The following is a 25,138-nucleotide window of genomic DNA, read 5'->3' as shown; positions in this document are numbered from 1 at the left end:
CGGTTTGCAGATTTGGTATTCAAGCCCATTTCTTGTCAGTAGAGATTGTTGGGCTTTGAGAGGATCCATAGTATGGGGACCAGCTTCAGGATTGTTGCTCCACATGAAGTAATGCATAATCCACAGGCAATTGGGATTGCTGGAGGCATGGTTATCCTTTTGTGCTGTTTCATTTCTATCCAGTGTCCATGGTTGTGTCTGGATCCTGTTGCAAGTGGGCGGTGATGCTTGCTTTGTGAGCTGTTTCCAAAACATTGCTGAAAAACACCTATTGTGAAAAAGCTGTGCATGGGTTCCCATTATGTTTTGAACCAAAATGAACTTACTTTTTAACTCATTGTTTTTCATAAACTCTTTGAAGTTTCCTTATTTTCATCTTCAGCTATCGTTGGGGAAGTGCAAGGCTTAGATGAGGACAGACCTGGGCTCTGTGCTGTTTATTATTGCTTTGGACAAAGTGTTTGCCACTATGATTCTGATTCCTCATTGGTAAACATAGGGATGCTGCTAACGTTCTCATGGGGTAGCCGTGAGGATCCATCATGGTGCTCAGGACAGAAGTTGTTCTCAGTAAATGCCATACTTTCTTTACCCTTTCAGGACAAACACTCTGACAGAATAAGGTTCAAGAATATTATTTTGGCATATTGTAGTCAGCACATCAACATGGTACCCCAAACATAGTACACTTCAGTACACAAATTCTGATCTTATCATTGAATAGCGAATGTGTGTTTTGTTTTCTCAACTACACTGTATCAAGCCAAAATAGATAAGGTAGGAATCTCCCTTATCATCCCCTCTGAATATATATTCAACTAATCAAGATTCAGAAGCATCCCTATTCCTAAAGTTGTACCTATGAAATTTGCATTCATTGAATTAAAGCTTAAAAAAAAAAAAAGAAGCATCCGTAACTTTCCTTCTTTGCTTTGCTGACTCATTCACTCATTTGTTGACTCACCTTAGTTTATCTTTAGTCTGTCATCTCTTCTAGCTTTGTTTTGCCTGTTGGGCTCTCTTTAGAACTTCCTTTTCTCCCATTCCCACCCCCACTCCTGCCCCCAGCTGTCTGTGGTAGCCAGTGGTCTCCTGTGGTGGAGGAGAGGAAATTTCTTCTCCCTGTGCATAATAACTTCATAATAAATCCAAACATATTTGTAGTGTGTGTGTAATTAAGAAACAAAGCCATCTGGCAAATAATTGATTGAGATGTGAGACAAGAATGAACTCCTGTTTGTGTCTTTCCAAACAATAACTTCTAAAGAATAGTTGTTTCACAAAGGGAGAGCCAGTTATTTTCTGTTATCAATAATTATTAACTATTGTCCTTTCTGAATAGGCATCCACTTATAACTTCTTGGGTCCAATTAAAATGTTTGTGACTGTGTCTTTCTGTTAGTATGCCTGTGTGTGCCTTTTGTCAGGGAATGGGGAGAAAGGGAGCGATTGTTAGGCATAGGAAGGAGAGTTGATTATACTTGGAATACAAGTAAATGGAATTTAAACATTGAAATGTTATACCTAGAATGTATTTTACTTGCAAATTAGCAAGCCTCATTACCTGATTGTTGTGGTGTTGCTAGAATAAACAAAAGAGAAGACTTTTAAATTGAAGCACTGTATATAGAAAAAAATAACCATTTCTATTTGCTAGATATATTGTAATTGTTAATTGCCTAAAGTATTTGGATGAAATATAAACATTTCATTTTCATCTTGTTATCCAGATGGCTGCATATTTTGGATTTTCTGTAGCTGCCACTGACATTAATGGAGATGAGTAAGTTTTAAAAAATTTTTCCAGAAACAGTTTTGCTCTCATGTTTGTGAATTATTTACTAAAACTAAGCAGTTTTGCTTTTGTTTCTCTGTTCCCTTTCTGCTAATCTATTTAAGGAAGCAATTTGAAGCAACCTGACACAAACATGGAAAACCTCTGTTGGTCATATTTTTTTAATAGTTTTTATAGCATGAAAATTTTATGGTTTCATAATTTCTTAAAAGAGTTAAAAGAAGCTTTGAATTTGAAATGGCTACTATGGTCATCGTTTTGTGCTTCCATGTACCTGTGAGAGATGTGGAAAAGGGGAAACTGAGTTTTAATAAGAAAGAAAATGTGTATTAATAACAGATGGAATTTGATCTTGCTTTGGTGAGGAGTTCTGTCTCTCAGTTATGCAGACGTGTTTATTGGAGCACCTCTCTTCATGGATCGAGGCTCCGATGGCAAACTCCAAGAGGTGGGACAGGTCTCCGTGTGTCTGCAGAGAGCCTCCGGAGACTTCCAGGTTACGAAGCTGAATGGGTTTGAGATCTTTGCACGGTTTGGCAGTGCCATAGCTCCACTGGGAGATTTGGACCAGGACGGCTTCAATGGTAAGATAGAAGTTAAGCAAAAGAAGTTAAGTCCTTGATTTCTGAGCCCATCTGGGAAAGTCCATAACCCCATCTGTTGAAATTCGCATGAGCAAATCTCTTCTGGAAGATGGATTGAATGTCAGTGAGCAGTACACCAAGTTTATAGATAGGTTGCATTTTTTTTACCTTAAAAATCAGAGCAAAATTTTCAAAAATTGATTCTCAAGAGAGATTCAGAACGGATGATTTCTGAAAGGCAGTTTTTTCATTCTCACAGAGCCCAGTGCTGGTGACTTTCTGTGTCTCTGTGTCCTGCTGAGCAACAGTGCCCTCTACTGTTCATTTGGCTACAAATATAAAAAAATGCTCCCAAGGCACATTGCAAGGCAATGCTGACTAATGTATATCTTATGCGTACCTCAAAGGTATGCTTTAGCAATACTATTTTGAAAGTCATAACTTTGTTGTGACTGTCCAAAATGTTCTAAGTGAGTTTCTGTTTCCCTTCATGGGGACACACAAACATATAAGCCCACTATTTGATGATCGTCTTATTTCAATAGCTGTAGACATCTTTAAAAAGCAAAGTTAGCTTTCAGTATAGAACTTTGGAAATGTGAAATACAAATTACAAAGTACCAAAATACTTTCTAAAAGATAATACTAAAACCTTTCTATAGATCATGTAGTAGAGAGATGCACTGTTGGTTTGTTTGTGTAATCAACAATATATCAGGATTCTTACTAAAAGAAAAGCTACACATTAAGTAAACTTCAAAGATACAGAACCACAGAATAAGTAATCAAGTAATGTGGAAACCCAGATAATGATAAAGACTGCAGGTTTTTTAAGGCAAGGTAACATGATGGAGAGCAGCTATATAGAGTGTATGACAGAGTGGAGGGGGAGAGGGGCAGGGACCAGGGGACACTGGCAGGATGATGTCTGATGTAGGATTTGAGCATGAGGAAACAACAATGAAAAAGGCCAGTGGTGTTGGGAAGAGTGCATAGTTTGAAGAGAATGAGTCATAGAGGCAAGCCTTGAAGTGAGAGGTCACTTAGAAGGTCACTTCACAGTTATAGACACAGGGTGGCCACAGCAGCAGAGAAAAGTGGACCTATTTATAGTATATTTTAGAGTCAAAAAAGGTCCTATTGACCATTGGTGTTTTGTTTATTTTAAGAATTTATAATTTTATTTGTTTGAGTTGAACAAGATGAAAATGAAGTCCTTTCAAATTTGTGATCCAAATGGATTTCTGTTCAGAAAAAATTAAAGTGATGCATGAATCAACAAAATAGAATTTTGCTACCTAGAATGAACTTTAGATGAATCTTTTGACATGTTCTCCTCCTACCTTCCACACCCCCAAGTTTAAGTATGGGGCACTTAAGGTTCAGAAGTAAATGATGTATATAAGGTCAGACCCAGAATATATGGCTCTAAGTTATTGTCATTTCTACAGTTTTGCTTGAACTTCCTTGAATTATATTGTTGCTTTTTGAATTACTGAACTTTGAACCAATACTGATCAAGAGAAAAGGTTCTGTGAATATTCCGATCCCCATATAAATGACTGAGTACTGAGACTTCAGTGTCACCACTCTTGCCTTCTTCCCCCCTCCTCCTCCCTTCTCATCCTCTCCTTTCCATGCTGCTTCTTCTCTTCCTCCTCTTCCTTTCACCCCATAGATATTGCAATTGCTGCTCCCTATGGGGGTGAAGATAAGAAAGGAGTTGTGTATATCTTCAATGGAAGGGCAGCAGGCTTGAATGCAGTACCGTCTCAAGTCCTTGAAGGCCAGTGGGCTGCTCGGAGTATGCCACCAAGCTTTGGCTATTCAATGAAAGGAGCCACAGATATAGACAAAAATGGATATCCAGGTGATTTTCTACAAATACTTACAGCTCTGAGAGTTTTCATTCCTAAAGTAAATAATGTTATTATTCTCCTGATTTGTTTTATAAGCCATTTCAATTCAATATTTCAAGTATTATGAAACCTCAACCATGCTCAAAGCATTGTTCAAATCACTGAAGGTGATGTGAAGGAAAGGCAGCTCTGTTTCCTGCGAGTGTACAACGTGAAGCACATGTGCGGAGCTTTTGTTCACTGTCTTGAAGTCTGTAATGAGACGTTAGAAGAAAATGTTGTAGAAGATGTTGTTTTTGTTGTTGCTGCCTTACAATCTCTTGACTGAGAATCTGCTTAAATTCTTTTGTGTGCATTGAAAGTTTTATAGCATGGTGTAGAAATTTAAAAACCATTATTAACATGTGTTTTCACTCTCTCTTCAGACTTAATCGTAGGAGCTTTTGGTGTAGATCGAGCTGTTTTATACAGGTGAGTATATCCGGTATTGTGTATTATAGGATTACTCTGAATTATTTGAAAGTTTTTAAGCTAAATGTCACTATTTGAATTTCAGCTCAATTTCTTGAATAATGAAATGTGTTCTTTCTGTCCAGCAATTGCTGCAAGTAAATAATATTTACACAGAAAAGTCTCAAGAAAAAACTATAGATGTTTTATTTTTTAGTTTTAGTTTTTTAAAGTTTTATTTTTTATTTGAAAGGCAGAGGTAGAGAGAGAGAGAGAGATTGAGGTTTTCCATCCCCAAATTCCCTCCACAGATGTCTGGATCTGGGCTGAACCCAAGCAAGGAGCCAGGAACTTCTTTTGGGTTTCCCATGTGGATGCAAGTATCCAAGCAGCTGGGACATTTTCCGCTGCTTTCCCAGGCACATTAGCAGGGAGCTGGACTGGAAGTGGAGGAGTCCAACTGGCGCCTATATGGGATGCCGGTGTTGCAGGCAGCAGCTTTACCTGCTATGCCATAGCTGGCCCCAGATGTTTTCTTTTGAAAGGAATTCACAATTTTTCATCCTTGTCCTTTAAATTGTATTCAAAACTATTCCCCTATTGAAATCAGACATGACCCCCTAAAATTTATACAAAAATGTGGCCCCTTAAAATTCCCCAGTAGTGCTATCTGGGGTGCCACATATGCTACCAGAATTTGGGGTGCCATACTATTTCACCATGTGTTTATTAATAAACCCCCAATATTAATAAGCCCTAGAGGGTTCTTGCCTAATATTTGCAGAAGAATTCTAAATACCGGCACAGATAAATGAGGCAGCATGGTATGTTTTAGGCTTTTATTTAGTGAGAAAGGTGCATAGGAAAGTGAGGGCTTTAGTAAGAGAGAGAGGTAAATCTGGGTTCATACCAAGCACCAGGAACCAGCCACGTAGAGGAGCATCTGGGCCAGGAAGCCTGGAGCACGTGGCCCAAAGGCCACGCACCCTGGAGGCGCAGGGCTACAGTGAGCCCCCTCCTGGCAAGAGGCAAAGGAAGAAGAGAAGGGATGGACACACCCGCGCATCCCAGCTTTTAACCCACTTCCAAAGGGGAGTGGTTAATTAACCTGATTGGCTGGTGGGCACCCAGGTGTGGCCAGGTAGGGGGAAGAGGTCTCACAGGGGCATGGTGAAGGTGTGGTCTTCCAGCTCACAAACCTAATCAATTTTAGTCTGTATGCCTGCCTACTTCATTTAGACTTTTTAACTTTTTGACATTTGTATCAGTAGCATTTTACATTATCATAACAAAATTTGGTAATGCTTCACATCTTGACAGTACCTTTAATATAATCCAAATAGCCATATTAGTTAAAGCTCAAAATATCTGGTTGAAATAGGATCCCTCTACATCATGGGGCCAAATTTGATCATTGATACAAAATGATTACTCAGATGCTTTAAAATGAGCACATATTTAAACAATCCATAGCTCTTAATAAAAAAACTCAGCTGCTTTTAAACAATTAGAACTTTTTTTTAAACTTTTATTTAATGAATATAAATTTCCAAAATACAGCTTATGGATTACAATGGCTTCCCCCACACATAATTTCCTTCCCACCTGCAACCCTCCCCTTTCCCGCTCCCTCTCCCCTTCCATTCACATCAAGATTCATTTTCGTTTCTCTTTATATACAGAAGATCAGTTTAGCATATATTAAGTAAAGGTTTCAACAGTTTGCACCCACACACATAGAAACACAAAGTGAAAAATACTGTTTGAGTACTAGTTATAGCATTAAATCACAATGTACAGCACATTAAGGACAGAGATCATACACGAGTAGTAAGTGCACAGTGACTCCTGTTGTTGACTTAACAAATTGACACTCTTGTTTATGGCATCAGTAATCACCCCAGGTTCTTGTCATGAGTTGCCAAGGCTATGGAAGCCTTTTGAGTTCACCAACTCTGATCATATTTAGACAAGGTCGTAGTCAAATAGTCAAAGTGGAAGTTCTCTCCTCCCTTCAGAGAAAGGTACCTCCTTCTTTGATGACCTGTTCTTTCCACTGGGATCTCACTTGCAGAGATCTTTCATTTAGGTCTTTTTTTTTTTTTCCCCCCCAGAGTGTCTTGGCTTTCCATGCCTGAAATACTCTCATGGGCTTTTCAGCTGGATCCGCATGCCTTAAGGGCTGATTCTGAGGCCAGAGTGCTGTTTAGGACATCTGCCATTCTATGAGTCTGCTGTGTATCTCGCTTCCCATGTTGGATTGTTCTCTCTCTTTTTTATTCTATCGGTTAGTATTTGCAGACACTAGTCTTGTTTATGTGATCCCTTTGGTTCTTAGTCCTATCATTATGATCAATTGTGAACAGAGATTGATCAGTTGGAGTAGTGAGATGGCATTGGTACATGCCACCTTGATGGGATTGAATTGGAATCCCCTGGTATGTTTCTAACTCTACCGTTTGGGGCAAGTCAGCTTGAGCATGTCCCAAATTGTACGTCTGTTCCCTCTCTTATTCCCACTCTTATATTTAACAGCGATCACTTTTCAGTTAATAAACAATTAGAACTTAACAGAGACATTAAGAGAACCTAATAGATAACTTTAACAGGACACAAAATCTGTCTTTGGTCATCCCAAGGATCATAAATGAAACTTAAATTATCTAGCACATGGAATTATCCAATAACTTGGAACAATTTTAACAGAGTCAGAAACTAGGGAAGAGAAAATAGCTTACTGGAGCTAGTTAGAAAACTGACAGAGTCACCAATTAAAGAAAACTATTAAAGGGAGATGCTGTAGTTTTTTTTTTATATGCATTGCAAAAACCTCATTGCTTTAACAGAAGACCAGATTCTAGTTCTATGTCAAAGAAAAATAGATTAATAGCTTTTATATCCAAAAATTTCTTTCTTTCATAACCTTCTGTGACTTCCACACACCTTCTTCAACTTACTTGAAACTCTGATTTCCATTCCAGTCTAGAGTAACCAGCCATCAGGATAAGGTACTTCTTACAAACCATTTCCTTTCTTTATTCAAAAAAACTCTTTTCTTCTTAACCTTCCTTACCAAGAACACATTTTTATACTTCTGACCTTTTCCATCTGCTCATTTCCTTGATTTACATTTTGAAATAACCCTTTATAAGTCCCCAAATTAAGACCACATTTTCTAAATAAGATAACACATCGAATTTTAAGCTTAGTTACCTCCAAGTGGTGTTGAAGTATTTTCATATGGACAAAGCGTGTTCTAAGAGTACCTAAGTTTACATTTAGTAATTATACCTATGTGACTGAAGATGCTGATATTATATCATACCTCTGTCTGAATTAAGGTTGAAGTTACATTTATATCATAGGTATAAACCAGTGACATTAAAGCAAAATTGCAAAATGCACCTTAGGGGGGCTATAAGATGCATTGATTACCATTGCTATCAGAAACCTGTTAAACCAAGTTGTAAAAACGAGTTTGGCAAGTTACAAAGCAACATTTTTAAAGGCAGTGAACTTCCTAGATTCAAAAGAGAGAAATTTCTTTAGACCCGACGTTCAGTTATAGTTGAATGAAATTCTGTTTACCAAAGACATCATTTTAGACTCTAACTGAATCTGAGTCTAGTTTTCCTTTTACTCAAAGAAAAAAAATACCTTAAGCCATCGATGCCTAGTCAACAGCCAGCTACTTGGGACTGCCTCTGAAGCAAAAGGTTCAGCAGCCGCGCGATGGGTCTCAAAAGTGACTGTACGCTAGAGACTGATGTGCCAGGGATAAGAAGTGCACTGGAGATGGCGCACCATTGTTAGGTTTTAATGGGAAGGGGCATCCAGAGATTCCTAAGGAGCATCTGATGGTGGTAGAAGAGGTCAGTTACTACAAGGAGGCTCCTGTAAGAGCCCGCAAAGGGGCAGGATAGAGAAAAACTGGAGGCTCTGCAAAAAGACAGTAACCTTATACTCTAAAACCAAAAGCCAATACTGGACATGTCTAATAGTGAGGTTGTCAGTCAAACCAGCCTCAGGGATGAGGAGTCAGGTCGGGAGGTGTCTCAAGAAGACATCATGTGGATTAATCCACATGCATTCAATGACATCTGAAGTTATTGGGCCTAGATTCTTGCCTAGAAAGCCCCAGACAAAATTAAAACTGTGGGGGCAGTTGTCACCTGATTTAACAACAACAACAAAAAGACTCCTACACTGGGATTAAAACCTCAGCAGTCACAAGCAATAACAGAAGAAGCCTGATAGCTCACTGAATAGACCCAAGGACTCTGTGACACTCTGGAAAAGAATTTAATGCGTATCGGAGCACATGCAGGGTGATAGAGGCAAGAGGTCTGTTAGGAGACAGAGTTCTGAGACAGGGAGTCAGAGTACGGGGGCTGGCACTTTTTATAACTCACTTAAGCTAACTCTCCATCCTCTGTAAACAGGCCAGGTAGTGGTGCGGAAAATGAGGCATTTTTCTGTAAGCTCAGGGTCCAAAGAAATAAAAGTAGATGGTTTGCCTCCTGGCTGGAATGAGAGCATAAAGACAGAAGCGTACTTCAGGTCTCCTGAGTTTGAGACATCTCTCAAAGCGGTCTTGCTGCCCGTGGCGTTCAGGTGTGCACTGAAGCCCACAGGGAAGGGAAGAAGGTGAGGGGAGGGTTAGCACGTATCACCTACTCTTGCTCAGCCTTCCACACCTGTAGCCTAGGGTATATACTTGTCAGAATAGCACACGCAGGGAGTGATCAGTTCCCTTACTGGTGGTGTGCTAAACTAGGCCTCTGCCTGGTCAAATATATATTGTCGCTTTGTTCTTATACATAAGGAAAAATAGTTGTTTGTTTGTTTGTTTTTGATTTGACAGGCAGAGTTAGAGAGAGAGAGACAGAGAGAAAGGTCTTCCTTCCATTGGTTCACTCCCCCAAAAATATTTGTTCTACACCTTTCCTTGAGTCTTGTCTAATAGGCCTGATTTCGACAATGAGCTTTCATGGTAAGAGCCTTAGCAGAGGTGTTTATAAGCTAGCGTGCCAGCCCTGCCTACCACCTACATTGGTGACTACACAGGTGAAGTCACAAAGAAGCAAAGTGGGGGAATATAATTCTCCCCAGTAAAATCTGTGGTAGCTGACAGTGGGGACCCAAAAGAGCAGACTGGAGAAGGAAGGTAGGGGATACCAGAGACCTGCTGAGAGTTATCTGTGCCACATGGGGACTGCAGCTAATGAGAGTCTAGCTCGAGAGACTGCCTGTCTGCAAACGAGATGGTTAGACTTTAACCTAGAACCAAGGAACAAATTATCTAGGAAATAGCCATTAATGAGACCAGGAAATTGAGTTTGTAGAAACTCTGGAGACTTGACGAGGTCTAGAAAGCATTTAGAGAAGCAGAGAGAGAGAGAGAGAGAGACAGAGAGACAGAGAGACAGAGAGAGAGAGAGATCTGCTGAGATCTGGGATAAAGGAAAAATTCACTGAGGCATGGAGCTCAGAGCCCCTGGCCTCACTCCAGGGTGTGCCCAGTCTCACCAACAGATTAATCTCCAGGAAGGAAGAACAGAATGGAGTTTTCGGCTGACATCCTATTGGGCCATTGGGATCTGGTGTCCAGTCAGGGAGTCCTTGAAAAACACTAGAGTGTGGCCCTCGCCTGAATTTTAAGGTTACTCCAAACCTTTCTCCCAGTCCTGGCTGTTGGGCCAATCACCAAAAAAGGAAGCTGAATTGGGCCAGCCAACGTTCTCAGAGCTGAGACAAGAAGCAAAGAAGAATGGAGCCTCTGGCTTTACAGCTCGCGAGAACTCCAAAAAGGCTGGGGGCTGGCTCCCCACTGGAAACTGCGGTTCTCAGCCCAACACCATTCTGGCAGTCGGAGCCCGAGACCTTCTGAAAACGCTGGAGTGTAGCCCCAGCCAGAATCCATCAGTTGTATCAGGCCTTCTTCCAGGCCCATGAGAAGGGCTGATCCATGCAAGAGGGAGGGGAGCTGTTAGGACAGAGTCCCAGCTCCAGGGAATTGATATGGCCTAGGTCAGCAAGCCTCACCCCTGTGCCTTAAGACTGGCAGCCGCGCTAATCGCTTTTAACTGGCTGACAGGGACCTGGTGTTTTAGGGAAAATGTGAGTTACTGTGAAGGAGAGCAAGGCTCTCTGAAAAAAAGCAACAGCAGTGTGCATGCTCACCAGTCCGGCTGGATGATCCGAAGTTGGATCCGCATCATGCTGGAGTTGCAATCCGAGTCACGGCACCAAAAATGTTACGGGGACACCGCAGTGAAGAGAAGGCCTTGGTTCTTTGTCTCGTGCAAAAGAATTATCACACATGGACACAGCAGTGAGAGTAAAGTGGGAGTTTTTTAGGTTATAAACCTCCTGCCAGAGCGGCAAAGAGGGGAGTTCCAAGAGAGGAAGACCCCAAGATTTAATTATTTATTTGAAAGGCAGAGGTAGAAGGAGAGAGAGCATATTCCATCTGCTGGTTCATTTCCCAAATAGCTGTAGTGGCTGGGGCTGGGCCAGGCCAAAACTAGCAGTCACGAGCTTCTTCCAGGTCTCCCATGTGGGTTGTAGGGACCCAATGACTTGGGCCATACTCTGCTACTTTCCCAGGTGCATTAGGAGGGAGCTGGATCAGAAGTGGAGCAGCCGGGTCTTGAACTGGTGCCCATATGGGATGCTGGCACTGCAGGCTGAGGCTTAACCTTCTATGCCACAGCACCAGCCCCTGATTTATCATTTTTGAGACAGGCTGAGTAACATGTGCATACTGTATTTTTTGTACAGGATTCAAACCAGTGAATTTGAACTTTTTTTTTTTTTTTTTTTTGACAGGCAGAGTGGATAGTGAGAGAGAGAGACAGAGAGAAAGGTCTTCCCTTGCCGTTGGTTCACCCTCCAATGGCCGCCGCGGCTGGCGCGCTGCAGCCGGCGCACCGCACTGATCCGAAGGCAGGAGCCAGGTGCTTCTCCTGGTCTCCCATGGGGTGCAGGGCCCAAGCACCTGGGCCATCCTCCACTGCACTCCCTGGCTACAGCAGAGAGCTGGCCTGGAAGAGGGGCACCCGGGAAAGAATCCAGCGCCCCGACCGGGACTAGAACCTGGTGTGCCGGCGCTGCTAGGTGGAGGATTAGCCTATTGAGCCGAGGCACTGGCCGCATTTGAACTTTGAAAACCTATACTTACAGATTGAATATCTGTTATCTAAAATGGTTGGTACCAAAAGTGTTTCAAGTTTTGGAGATTGTTGGATTTTAGAAAATTTGCAGATTTTGCCACTTGAGTGTCAATAATCCGGAAATGGAAATTTGAAATATCAGCGCTCAGAATTTTGGATTTCAGATTAGGGGTGCTTGCTTTTAATTGATTGTTTTAGTTTTTAAAATTGCTGTTAATGAATTAACACATGCATGTAAAAATATTCAAACAATACAAATAAATATAATTTAAAATATATTTTTCCTTAAAACAGTTACAAGCTTATTAAGATTACCAAAAATCTATGCATTGAAAAATCATGTGTTTTCATGTGTGTTTGTGTGTGTAAGCATTCTTTGTTAGATATTTTCCTCTCCTACTAACAGTGGTCTAGGATATATTTCAGGGATCACCTTCTATTAGCACAGATGTGCTTATGGCACTCATTTTTCCACTGTGTTCCATTGAATTAGGTAGATATCCCATAACCATACTTTAATGGACCGAGTTCAGATACAGTGCCAGTTGTCCCACTTTACCTGGAACTGAGAATTTTCCAGGATGTGGAGCTTTCAGGCCTGGGCTCACAGAGACATTTGATCCTGCATTTGGGTTGTTCCTAGGCTTTTTGCTGTTATAAACAGTGCTTAGTAGACATTGCACTGCCAGGTGGTGAATGGGAACCTAAGTGATTAGATCAGTGTGGCTGTAAATAATTGTCTCTCATTTTTTCAGGGCCAGACCAGTTATCACAGTAAATGCTGGACTTGAAGTGTTCCCTAGTATTTTAAATCAAGACAATAAGACCTGCTCGCTGCCTGGAACAGCTCTCAAAGTTTCCTGGTAAGAGTATTGTTTACTAACAGTTATGATTGTAATTATTGATTCAATCACTCTAACTGAAAATGAAGGTAATCAGGATTAAACATTGTTAAGCAGGTTCTATAGGTATACTGTATTTTTAGTTATAGAAATACTCCTAGAAAGAAGATATCTAGAAAACTCCAGAAATCCTGGAAGATATCCAGAAGGCTCTATAAATTAGAATAAAATGAAATTTTAAAGATTTATGTATGGTTAATAAATAGATTCATAAAGAAGGAAAAGCTAATAAGATTTAAGAACTTATTTCTATTTAATTTTAAGCAAGTTTATGAACATGTAAAGTGTTTTAAAGGATATGTTACTTTCCAGATTTAATATATGTGAAAAATTATTTTGCTCTGGATTACTGTCTTTTACGTATATCTTTACTAGTTTCCATAGAAAAATATGATTTTTCATAAGTCCAGTGTTTGAATTCTCTAGTCCATTATTTCTTATGTCTCTGTCATGTATGTTACTTTTATAATTTTTGCTATATTTTTCTTCTATAATTTTCTTAAGATTCTCTTTTAATTGATTCATGTTTTTTAAGAAAATAAAGATAAAGTGGAGAAATCAATATCTTTTTCATACATGAAAATGAATATAAAAACTGGGCACGGGCATTATGAGGTAGTGAGTCAAGCTGCTGCTTGGGACACGCATGTCCTTTGTCCCAGCTGCCCTGATTCCAGTTCCTGATAATGCGTCCTGGGAAGCAGCGGAAGGTAGCCCAAAAATCTGGTTTCCTGCCACCCATATGGGAGTCCTGGATGGAGATCCAAGCTCCTGGCTTCTGCCTGGCCCAGCCCTAGCTGTTTTGGTTATTTGAGGAGTGAACCAACAGATGGGAGATCTGTCCCTGTCTGTCTCTCTCTTTCTCTGTCACTCTACCTTCGAGTAGATGAAAATAAATAGGTAAATATTTTTTAAAAACTTACAAAAAGTCTTGACCCATAAACCATGAATATCATCATGAGTAGCCCCTGTTTTGGGAAACGCTTAATGTTTCTTACTTATACAGAAAAATCACAATGAACTTATAGTCTGATACCTAGGAAAAATTTGCTTCAGAGGATTTGCCTCATTTTGTTTTTAAGTTATTAAAATTTTCAAATTAAATTTTTTATTGGATTATATAAAAATTCACTGATATTTGCTGTTCCTTTTTATTGACTGACAATGAAGTTGTTTTTCATGGTTTTGGCTTCAAGTTTTATTGCCTTTTCTCACTCTGTAAAATTGCCAATAATATGCTTATAATTAAGCTAATAATTTGAAGGCTTCTAATGACTACAGCAGTGGCTTTCAATATAATTTTGAGCATGTCACATAATAAAAAATACACTTGGCATCTTAATTTGGTGAGCACATATGCACAGTTAAAACCAAAATTTTACAAAATCATATTTTCCCTTAGTACTTAAGTCAATTTAATTTTTTATTAAGATGCTGGATACAACCCATTAGCCTGATTTCATAACTCATGAATAAATTGTGGAAAATTCTGCCTAAAGGAAGCTTCAGTGGGTCATCTTATTAGAAGAGACATTATTTTGTTTCTGAACTTTTTTTTTCATTTTGATTTAGCAACACCTATAAACTTGAGAGGAGGTTAGAAAATTTTTTCCCCTTCCTCTTTTTTTCTTCAAAGTACCATGAAAGCAAACATGATGGAATTACTGATAGATGAGCTATATTAGTCTGTGTAGTTTTATGTTTTAAGAGTAAAACTCAGATATTAAGAAAGAGCCTCATGATACAAGATTTGTGTATAGTCGGCCTTCTGTATCCACGGTTCCCTCTCTGTAGGTTCAACCAACTTTGGTTTGAAAATATTTGAGGAGAAAAAGTGGGTTCTGTACTGAATATGTGCAGACCTTTTTTCCTTCTCCTTATTTCCTAGACAATACAGTATAACAACTTGTTTTCTTATATTAGGTATTAAAAGTAATCTAGAGATGATTTAAAATGTCTTGGAGGCTGTGTGTAGGTTATATGCAAATACCGCTTGAGGATCTGCAGATTTTAGCTTCCCCAGGGGGTCCTGAACTAATGCCACATGGATAGAGAGGTTTTACTGAATTACACATACACGTATTTCTATTACATTTGGATGATATTGAAAAGTACATCTAAATTGTATTATAGAATTTATATCAGATTTTTTTTTCCTCCTGCAGTTTTAATGTCAAATTCTGCTTAAAAGCAGATGGCAAAGGAGCACTTCCCAGGAAACTTAGTAAGTGTCTTTTTAAAATTCATATGATTTTAATGATGCTGTGTATGTAGTACTTAAAAATGTTTTAGGATGTTTGAAAGCTACTTAAGATATTGTATTTTGTTTGAATGTTTATGCTTACAGACATTTAAGATTGCAACATAATTACTTTCATTATTGGGCAATTCTTAAGCCAATTCAGAAATAATACACTTATTTATTGACATTGTGAGCATAACTGTTCACAGAATGGTAAACTATGGCTTTTAGAAAGTTAAGCAGTTACCAATATGAGGATGAATTCTGGGTAAAATGAATATCAATGCACATAGATGATCTACTGAGATGTTTATCATTTATATTTTATAGAAGCTCCTAGCAATTTAAGGAGCAGAGACAATTTAGAAATAGCAAGAAAAAGAAGAAAAGATTTGGTCACTAAATTTAGCTGAATTTTAATCCTCACAACAAACTCTGCTCTTCAGCTCTTCCTTTATTAAATGGTTTATGCATCCTGAGAGTGTTGAATAGTTATTGCCAAGATTTGACATGCTTGCTAGTGACAAGAGCTAAGGGATAATAAGACAGTAGAACAGAGGTCTGGAATGTTGGCCATGTGATTGTACATGAAAATGTAGAGAAGAGCCCCAAGGAGCCAAGCAGGGTCTCACTGGAAGATAACCTTTTGGTGGCTACCTGAAGGAAATTAGGAAACTACAGGATGTTGGAAGGAATATTTTGTGCAGAGCAAATGGCAATTTCAAGAGGCCTGAGGCAGGATTGTGCTCAATGAGTTTGGGAATCTGCAAGGAGGGCAATGGGACAGGGTGGAACAGGATATAACACAAAAGAACCCTGCACTTTCACCTGTGTCTAAAATGAAGGTCAGTGTTTACAGAAACTTGGAAATGTGGACAGGGACTTTTATCTCCTTTTAAGGAAACTAGCTCAAAAACTGAATCAAGAAACTAGCTTAACAACTGAATCCTAACAACTGTGCTTCAAACTATTGGCTTTGCATTCATTTTTAGATGATTTTGACAGCTCGTGAAACTGCATCTGGTCATTGGCTTCAGGAGGAACACATTTATATTTATCTCTTGGGTTGATATATTGCTTCATTGGAAACAGGAGTTGCAAATGATGCAACTTGCTTTATCATGGTGCTTAACACAATGATAGGGGCGCCTGTTAGTGAATACTCTGAAACATGGTCAGCAACACTCTTGCTGTTGGATCAGTGGCAGAAGTCTTAATGCTGTATGTTTCACTCTCTAGACTTCCCTCAGTTGAAATAAAAAGATAACAGTTCCCTTCTGTCTGATAGCTCTTTTATTACCATCATTATATAGGATTATGTATGAGACTACCTTGGGGAAAGTTGGATTAATTATTACCATTAAATATTTATTTACAATTACTCTGTACAAAAAATATGCAGATATTTTTCATGACTTAGAATCAAATTGCTTCTAAGGAATAAATATCCCTGTTTATGTGAAAACTAGGACAGCTGAGTGTCCATATGAATATGGTTGTTATAAATCCTTTGATTTGTATAGACTTCCAGGTGGAGCTTCTTTTGGATAAACTCAAGCAAAAGGGAGCAATTCGCCGAGCACTATTTCTCCATAACAGGTCCCCAGGTCACTCCAAGAACATGACTATTTTCAGGGGGGGACAGATGCAATGTGAGGAACTGATAGCTTATCTACGGGTAAGAGATAATGCTTCTTGTCAGTCATTATTTATTCTTTTTTATCTAAGTGATTTTCACTTTCTATAAATTGATATTATACAAAAATAGAAAATATAGAAAAATACATTTGAGGAAATTTGGCTTTTTCGGTCATGAAACCTGGCAGTAGAAATAATGTATCATGGCACTACTAGCTATTAGAACTGTAAGAAAACCTGAACTGTCAGAAACCTGTCTTTAAAATACTGCTGGACTCTCAAGACAATTAAAGAAATCTCAAGAGTCCAAAAAAAAAAAAAAAAATGCAATGAACTAGTAAACCCCAGTGAGCAAATGTGAATTGTTAAGTTGTATGTGCCAAGCTTTCTGTCCAGGGAGGGAAGCTGAGCTGGACAGAGGGTGAGCAGAAGTTGTTGCAGACACCAGCACACCGGCATGGCGAGTCAGATTCCTGGGGCGTACTTCCGTGAAACTGAAGTGTTCTCAAGGCAGACCTGCAGACTGACTCCCACCAGAGCAAATGCAAAGCTTCTCTGTGGCAGAGCATTCCTCTGTGGGGCCCATGATTGCCAGTGGCTCCGTGCCACCATGTGGGGGACTCAGCTGGGGTTCCTGCTCCTGTCTTCAGCCTGGCCCAGCCCTGGTTGGCATTTGGGGAGTGAACCAGTAGATGGAAGGTCAATTTTCTTTCTCTCTCTGGCACTCTGTCTTTCAAATAAATAAAAATAGCTAAACACTTAAAAATAGTATGGGTCAAAAAAGAAACCCTAATGGAAATTTACTTAGAACTGAATCATAATGAAACCACTACATACAATGTGTGGATATCTGAGAAGCAGAATGTAAAGGTAAATATATACCCTTCAATGCTGTTTAATTTAAAATAAATGAAGGAAGGAACAAAACCTCCTACAAAATTAGAAATTGCAAAGAGACATGATTATGGAGAAGGGCAGGATTATGAGAAATCTTGTACCAAAATGTCAGAAACTTAGACAAAAGGGAGAAAGTCTTAGAAAAGCAATGCAACTGCAATAAGCAGAAACAGAAAACCCAAATAATCATCCACACAAAGGAAACCCAAAGCCAAGATGGTTTTATAGGCAATATCTACCATTCAGGAATGAGACATTCTGATATTAAGCAAAATCTTCCAAGAGTTGAAAAAAATATTGTAAAGTCATTTTGTGAAGCTAATAATTGATGTCTACACTGGTCAAGGATGGTAGAAGAAAGAATTTAATGCCAGTTTTACACAAAGACATAGATGTAAAATTACTAAACTCACATAGCAAACTAAATGCTAGCAGTTTACAAAAAAGATAAATGGACCAGGTTGGATTTATCTTAGGGTGGGATAACAGAATCTAGAAGTATAACTTACTGCATGAGCACACTAAAAAACATGACCATCTTCCTGAAGTGATACAAAAGCTTTAAATTAAATAAGTAGCCACAATTTAAGAAACAAAAAGACAAACATTTCAAGCTATGACTATGAAAAAATAAAATTATTAATTTAAGCAGTTTATCAATATTCATTAATTGGCCAAGGTATGAGTTAATTGGAACTCTTACAAGTGTGGTGGAAGTATAAATTGTTATGAAGATATTAGAAAGTAATATGGTATTACAAAGCTGACAGATCTACTTGTCAGTATGTGTAAGAATAATCACTGTAAAAATTTGTGATAACAAAAACAAATAACCTTAGAAAATGGATAAATTGTGATAGACTTATGTGAAGAATATGAGTATTATTACTCAACAATGAAAATTGTGGGTACATGGAGCACCATGGACAAATTTTTTTTTTGTTTTTTAAAGATCTATTTACTTGAAAGGCAGAGAGAGAGAGAAAAAGAAAGAAAGGGAAAGACAGAGACAGAGAGAGGTCTTGCATATACTGTTTCACTCCTCAAATGACCGCAACAGCTGGGGTTGGGCCAGGCTGAAGCCGTGAGCTTCTGGATCCTCCACATCAATGCAGACGCCCAAGGATCCTGGCCATCCTCTGCTGCTTTCGCAGATAAGTTAGCAGGGAGCTGGATCAGAAATGGAGCAGCCAAGACACAAACTGGTCCTCATATGGACTGCCAGTGCTACCAGTGGAGGCCCAACCCACTATGCCACCTTACTGGCCCCATGGACAAATCTTAAAAAAAAATTTTTGAACAGAAAGTGAATCATAGAAAAATACATATGATCCCATTTTTAAATAAGCAAAAGAAAAGGCAAAACTGAAGAACATATTAAGGACATAAATAGTATTGTAGAAGCTTGATTTAATAGAGTTGTGTAGAACCTAGACCTAAATAATTACAAAATGTAACTGACTTTGCGTAGGCCATAAAGTATAAGCAAAAGTCAAGTAAACATCACAGAGAAGCAAGTAAACAAATGGCAGACTTTAAATTCAGGGTGGTGATTACCTCTGAGAAGGAAGGCAGAGGGATGAAAAGAGAAAGCAGCATATGGATAGCTTAAGCAATGTTAGCAATGTTCCAGTTGTTAAGTTGGGTATGTGTGTGCTCATTTTGTGAACATACCTTGTATGTGTTTGTGTGGATTAAAATATTATAAAATAAAAATTGATTTGAAGTTCTCAATGGATAATGAGATTTTTGGATAGTCCTTCTTGGATTTACATAGATAGTTTCCCAGAGTTTTGGTTTGTATTAAAGGATCAAGGGGTAGAGCTGACTTAGTGGTGTGCAACTTAGTCTCCAGATGGTGTAATTGATGTCATCATTAATTTCAAGGTTTTGTTTCTAGGATGAATCTGAATTTAGAGACAAACTCACTCCAATTACTATTTTTATGGAGTATCGATTGGATTATAGGACAGCTGCTGATGCAACAGGCTTGCAACCTATTCTTAACCAGTTCACCCCTGCCAACATTAGCCGACAGGTACTGTACTTTTGTAATTTACCACTAATTTCATACTTTGATAGTTTTTTAAGGCTTTATGATTCATGTCCTTAATTATAAGGGATTGCTTTTATAAAGTTGATAAATGTTTACTCAAAAAAGTCAGGGAGGAAGAATCTAAATTTTCAAGACAGAGATAGTTAAAGCCACTCAGAGTTTAGTGAATTGTAGAGGAAGACGTGTTATATTTCATATACATAAAATAGTAAAATACCTCAAAGAAGACAATAAAATATTAGTTTATTTATTTACATTGTACTTTAATACTTTGGTAAACATCTTTGATATCTGTTATCATTTGTATATATTTATTTTAATGGTAAATAGCATATTTATCTGTATATAGTTAGATATATACACATATACATATATGCATCTATGTAGTATATTCTTTTTATAAAAAGAAATAAAGCAACATACAATATACTTTTATATTTTTAGGAATTATCATTTTATATTTTATACATGATAATTTTAGGAATTTTAACCTTATACTTTAAATATTTGTATTATATATATATTTATAAATACAGTTATATATAAATATATTTATGTGTACATTTATATATTATATATTCTATTTATAAAATTATAAGTTGTATGGTTTTATATTAATATTAACTTTACAATTTATATATAATTTATGTGAATGTTTATAGTTTATATAATTTTAGGAATTATAATATTATATTTTTGAGTATTATAATCTTAGAAAATCCTGTATAAAGTTCATATATTTAAATATTGTATATTCTATTTCTCACTTTTTAAATTACATACTCATATTTTTAGATGAATATTTCTGCTGTAATAAAACTTTACTCCAGGATCAGGTTGTCATTTGTTCTTTGTCTTCCTTTCTGTGGTCCCATTAGCTGGTCTTTTTTCTTTTTATGTAGTTTGAGAATACCATATGTGATAGCATAAGTCTAATTATAATATTTCTTGAAGTTTTCTCTAATTTTAACAATTCATTATTATATTTCATTTTGTATATTAATGTGGCCATTTTCTACTATTCATTAATAACTTAAAAATAATTCTGTGTTTATATTTTTAATATTTTTGATGAATGTACAATGTTATGTTGATTAATATTTTAATCATGAACATCTGTGATGGGTGTTTGGCGCTGTGGATAAGACACCGCTTGGGATACCCACATCCCATATTGAAGCGCCTGGGTTCTAGTCCAGCTTCCTGCATATCCCAGGAGGTAGAAGGTGACAGCTTACGTACTTGAATCCCTGCCACTGGAGCGGGAGCCTAGTGCTGAATTCCATGTCTCCATCTCACTCTTTCAGTCGGTCCCTGTCTTTCTGCCTTTCAGATGTTCCTTATTATTTTATACTGTTGCAGGAATTCAGGAGTGAACCAGTGGATGGAAGAACTCTCTTTATCTGTTTCTTTCTGTCTTTCTGCCTTTTGAAAGAAATGAAAATAAATATATTTGTAAAAACACTTAGGAGAATCCTGGAAGTTTGTGGAAAATGTACATTGTCTTTGAGTTCTATTTTGTCTCAGAGAGTTTATACTCTTTGCAAGATATTTAGCATATAACTGTAGAGGTTTGGTTCTCCGGGCATGGAAGACATTGTTCTGTGGTATTCTGTTTCGGAAACTCTCTTTTCTGATTGCACATCTTAATACTGTTGCTGCTTTCATGCCAGCTGAGTCCTTTTTCCTCCTTGTAGAGTGGTAGCTTGCCAAATATCCCTTTACCGAAGTTTTGTTAATATTCTGTACATAACCACTCCCACTCAGATACTTAATCTGTCATCCCAACTAAGAGTGTTAGAACACTGTGTCTCTAATTTATTATCTGCAAAATTCACACTATATTCCTGACTGAGTAGTTATTTATACTGAAATTCTCCAAATAGCTGTGACCTTTTTTCCTCCTTAAAGCTTATAGCATCTGCTTATGTCTAGGTAATTGAATTAATTCACATATATTTTTGGGTTTTATTCTGGATAACTGCACATCCCTTGTGACTTAGAATTTTGCCATCATCTTTTTCATAAAAGATTCTGTTTATTTTTCTTTCCTTTTAAATCCTTTTGTCTCTTGTTTTGTTTGCCCCTGGACCTTTTTGATGTTACAATAGACAAACCAAAAATGGCTTCATCTTTATATATTTCTTTCGCATCCTACTAAGCTCTTCTGCTTCCTCCTACTATTTCACTGTTTTGGATTTTTTTATACTCTGATAGCTGGCCAGATCTAGGAGAAAAAAGTTCAAGGTTTTGCTTATTTCAGCTACCCTGATCACTTGAACGTTTTGAGTTCATTTTCCTTCATTTCTTTACAGATGACCATGCACATGCTGAACTCATTTTGTGCAGTTTCTTTTCCCCTCTGGTCTGCCTGTCTGAGTTGCTGCTCTATATCTGTAGCTCCTGAAACTTTTATCCTCTGAAATTGTATTTTGAAACTACCAGGGAGCTTATTTTGCTCAAGATCACACATCTTAGCTAGCAGTACAGTCAGAACAGATCCTTATTTCTTGAATATTTCATTCAGAATATGCCAAAATGATAACAGCAAATTTGAGATAAAACTAAGTTCCAAGAATCGTATTATGCACCGTGGATCTTTTTTTTCCTTTCTCGTTCTCAGCCCGCTGCACTTAAAGATAAGTGGCCATGATCTTGTCTGCATTTAGGTGGCAGACAATTTGAGGAGTGTACATAAAAATTTGCCTGTGGTGCTGGCATTGTGCCGTAGCTGGTTAAGCCACTGCCTGCAACACTGGCATCCATATGAGATTCCCAGCTGCTCCCACTCCCAATCCAGCTCCCTGGGAAAGCAGCAGAGGATGGCCCAAGTCCTTCAGCTCCTGCATCCAAGTGGGAGACCTGGAAGAGGCTTGTCTCCTGCCCCAGTCCCAGCCATTGCAGCCAATTGGAGAGTGAACCAGCAGATAGAAAACCTCTGTCTCTTCCTCTCGTCTCTGTAACTCTGCCTTTCAAAAGAAAAAGAAAAAAAATTGTGTACATATGTATATATCCACAAATGTACATTGATATGTGCTTCATTTATAACCTATACTGATATTTTATCACATAGAAAAAATGTTTTTTTCTAGGCACATATTCTACTTGACTGTGGTGAAGACAATGTGTGCAAACCCAAATTGAAAGTTTCTGTAGATAGGTAAGTTTTGTTCTAAACAAGAAACAATATAATTAGTAATGTAGGTGAAAGAGCACATTTTCCTATTCAAAGTGTGAGTATGTTTTAATAAGTAGTTATATTGGATTATAATACATGATTTTCTATAACAAAATTAAAAGTCTGAAGCCTCAACAAAAATATCAGCTGTGTTTTCACCAGTTACCTAGGTAGACTTATTTATTACCATTCAGCAATGGGTAGTGTCACAAAGTAATATGATGTTATTTTAAAGGTTTACTTCATTGTAGACATACTCCAAAGTATATTCCTACTAGTCTATATTATATACCTATGATAGGCCGGCGCCGCGGCTCAAGAGGCTAATCCTCCGCCTTGCGGCGCCGGCACACCGGGTTCTAGTCCCGGTCGGGGCGCCGGATTCTGTCCCGGTTTCCCCTCTTCCAGGCCAGCTCTCTGCTGTGGCCAGGGAGTGCAGTGGAGGATGGCCCAAGTGCTTGGGCCCTGCACCCCATGGGAGACCAGGAGAAGCACCTGGCTCCTGCCATCGGATTAGCGTGGTGTGAACCAACAGCAAAGGAAGACCTTTCTGTCTCTCTCTCCCACTGTCCACTCTGCCTGTCAAAATATATATATATATATATATATATATACACCTATGATAAAGAATCCTATGAGAATCATGACAAATGATTAATCCAGCTATTAAAAAAAGAAATCTGGGAATTAAGCAGATGCAGAGTTAGAAAATTCAGTAATAAATGTGAACACTTATTATGTATTAATTGCATCAGTGTTTTACTGAGAGAAGCATTGAATTTGTATCTACTGTGCTATTTTCTGTTTCTGTTGAGCTGTGAAGTAGTCTTAAAATATCTGAAGATGCTGATGAACTTGTCAGTGCTGTCTGTGTATTTATCTTTCGTTTCTTTGAATTGTCATATGCTCCCTGTATCGTCTTTTTTTTCACCGTCTGGATCTGTATTAACTTGCAGTGATCAAAAGAAGATCTATATTGGGGATGACAACCCTCTGACATTGGTCGTTCAGGCTGAGAATCAAGGGGAAGGTGCATATGAGGCTGAGCTCATCATTTCCATCCCACCGCAGGCTGACTTCATTGGGGTTGTCCGAAACAGTGAAGTATGCAAGTTTCTCTTTAAACATTAAAATGCACTCATGGGTCTTGTTAACAATAATGAACTACTCCCCTGTTTAGTGAAGCATAAGCTTAGCCATTCTACCTCAGGCTCAATTGCTAGACAGTAGTGTGCTGGTTTTACATAATCCCTTTCAAGCCTAATACGTTGTGCAATGCATTGATATGACATTTTTAGAATTGCTAGCTTAGTGTCTGAAAACAAGGTCAGATGGATAAGGTGTCTAAGCCTGTCCATCAAATTCTTTGCCAGAGGCAATATAGTTACATATCTAAGTCCTCTTGGGATCTTTCAGACACACTTTTACATTTCTATGTGGCAGTTGTACCCAATTCTGGCTTCTGTCTTAGCCTTGGTTTGCTCAAATAGATGAATTTGCTTCATCAAAAAAAGAAACTTAAATATCCAACCACTTGATATTATGTAAGAACTTTAGTCTTGTGTCTTCTGCATTTTATTTATTTACTTTTTTTGGTCATAGATTTATTTGAATTTCACATCCTGTTTCTTTGTCCATCAAAGGCCTTGGCAAGACTTTCCTGTGCATTTAAGACAGAAAACCAAACCCGCCAGGTGGTTTGTGATCTTGGTAATCCAATGAAGGCTGGAACCCAAGTAAGACATTTTAATTAAATAAATTTTTCCTCCATAAATAGAATCACATGCTTTTTTTTTTTAGGTTTTTACATAGTGATTTCTTGAATAAACATTTTATAATAATGTCTTCAAATTGGTTTTGATTTAGTAAATAACAGAGTTTAGTAATTAGCAGAATTTTATCTAACTTTAATTAAGATACCAAAACAATAGGTTATGTTATTACACTATTAGGTGACCATCCTTTACAATGCTTTCAGTATGGTAAATAGGCAAGAATGTGGTGTAAGTCAGGGTTGGGGAACCTTTATTCTCCCAAGGTCCATTTGGATATTTATCACATTATTCATGGACTATACAGAATTATCAATTTAAAAACTAGCCTATATATATATAGATTTATTGTATCATTTGAGTCCCACCTGCAGTTGCCTTGACAGGGCCAGACCAAATGATTTTGCAGGCCTTATACATCCACAGGCCAGTTATTCCCCACCACGGGTTTAAACTGAGGTCTCAAGTTATAATTTTGATATTTTATTTTATATATTTTTAAAGATTTATTTATTTATTTTAGAGAGTTACAGAGAGAGAGGCAGAGACAGAGAGAGATTGTCTTTCTGCTGGTTTAGTTCCCAGGTAGC

The 25,138-nt window shown here is 38.0% G+C and overlaps 1 protein-coding gene across 2 annotated transcripts in view; it reads left to right on the top strand.

The window, feature by feature from the left end:
- The window catches only part of ITGAV (integrin subunit alpha V), a 103,716-nt gene that overhangs the window by 60,276 nt on the left and 18,302 nt on the right, over window positions 1-25,138 (top strand). For both annotated transcript variants that reach the window (XM_002712329.4, XM_070070495.1), the window contains 11 exons: window positions 1,731-1,783; window positions 2,177-2,379; window positions 4,058-4,249; window positions 4,664-4,709; window positions 12,619-12,726; window positions 14,931-14,989; window positions 16,531-16,685; window positions 19,443-19,580; window positions 22,691-22,758; window positions 23,733-23,880; window positions 24,420-24,512. In XM_002712329.4, the coding sequence (XP_002712375.1) occupies window positions 1,731-1,783; window positions 2,177-2,379; window positions 4,058-4,249; window positions 4,664-4,709; window positions 12,619-12,726; window positions 14,931-14,989; window positions 16,531-16,685; window positions 19,443-19,580; window positions 22,691-22,758; window positions 23,733-23,880; window positions 24,420-24,512 (1,263 nt within the window). The remainder of the gene's footprint in view (window positions 1-1,730; window positions 1,784-2,176; window positions 2,380-4,057; window positions 4,250-4,663; window positions 4,710-12,618; window positions 12,727-14,930; window positions 14,990-16,530; window positions 16,686-19,442; window positions 19,581-22,690; window positions 22,759-23,732; window positions 23,881-24,419; window positions 24,513-25,138) is intronic.

This window comes from Oryctolagus cuniculus, chromosome 3 (assembly GCF_964237555.1).
Source record: "Oryctolagus cuniculus chromosome 3, mOryCun1.1, whole genome shotgun sequence".
Lineage (NCBI taxonomy): Eukaryota > Metazoa > Chordata > Mammalia > Lagomorpha > Leporidae > Oryctolagus > Oryctolagus cuniculus.
The sequence above is the reverse complement of the archived record's forward strand: the minus strand, read 5'-3'. Positions and strand labels throughout refer to the sequence as shown.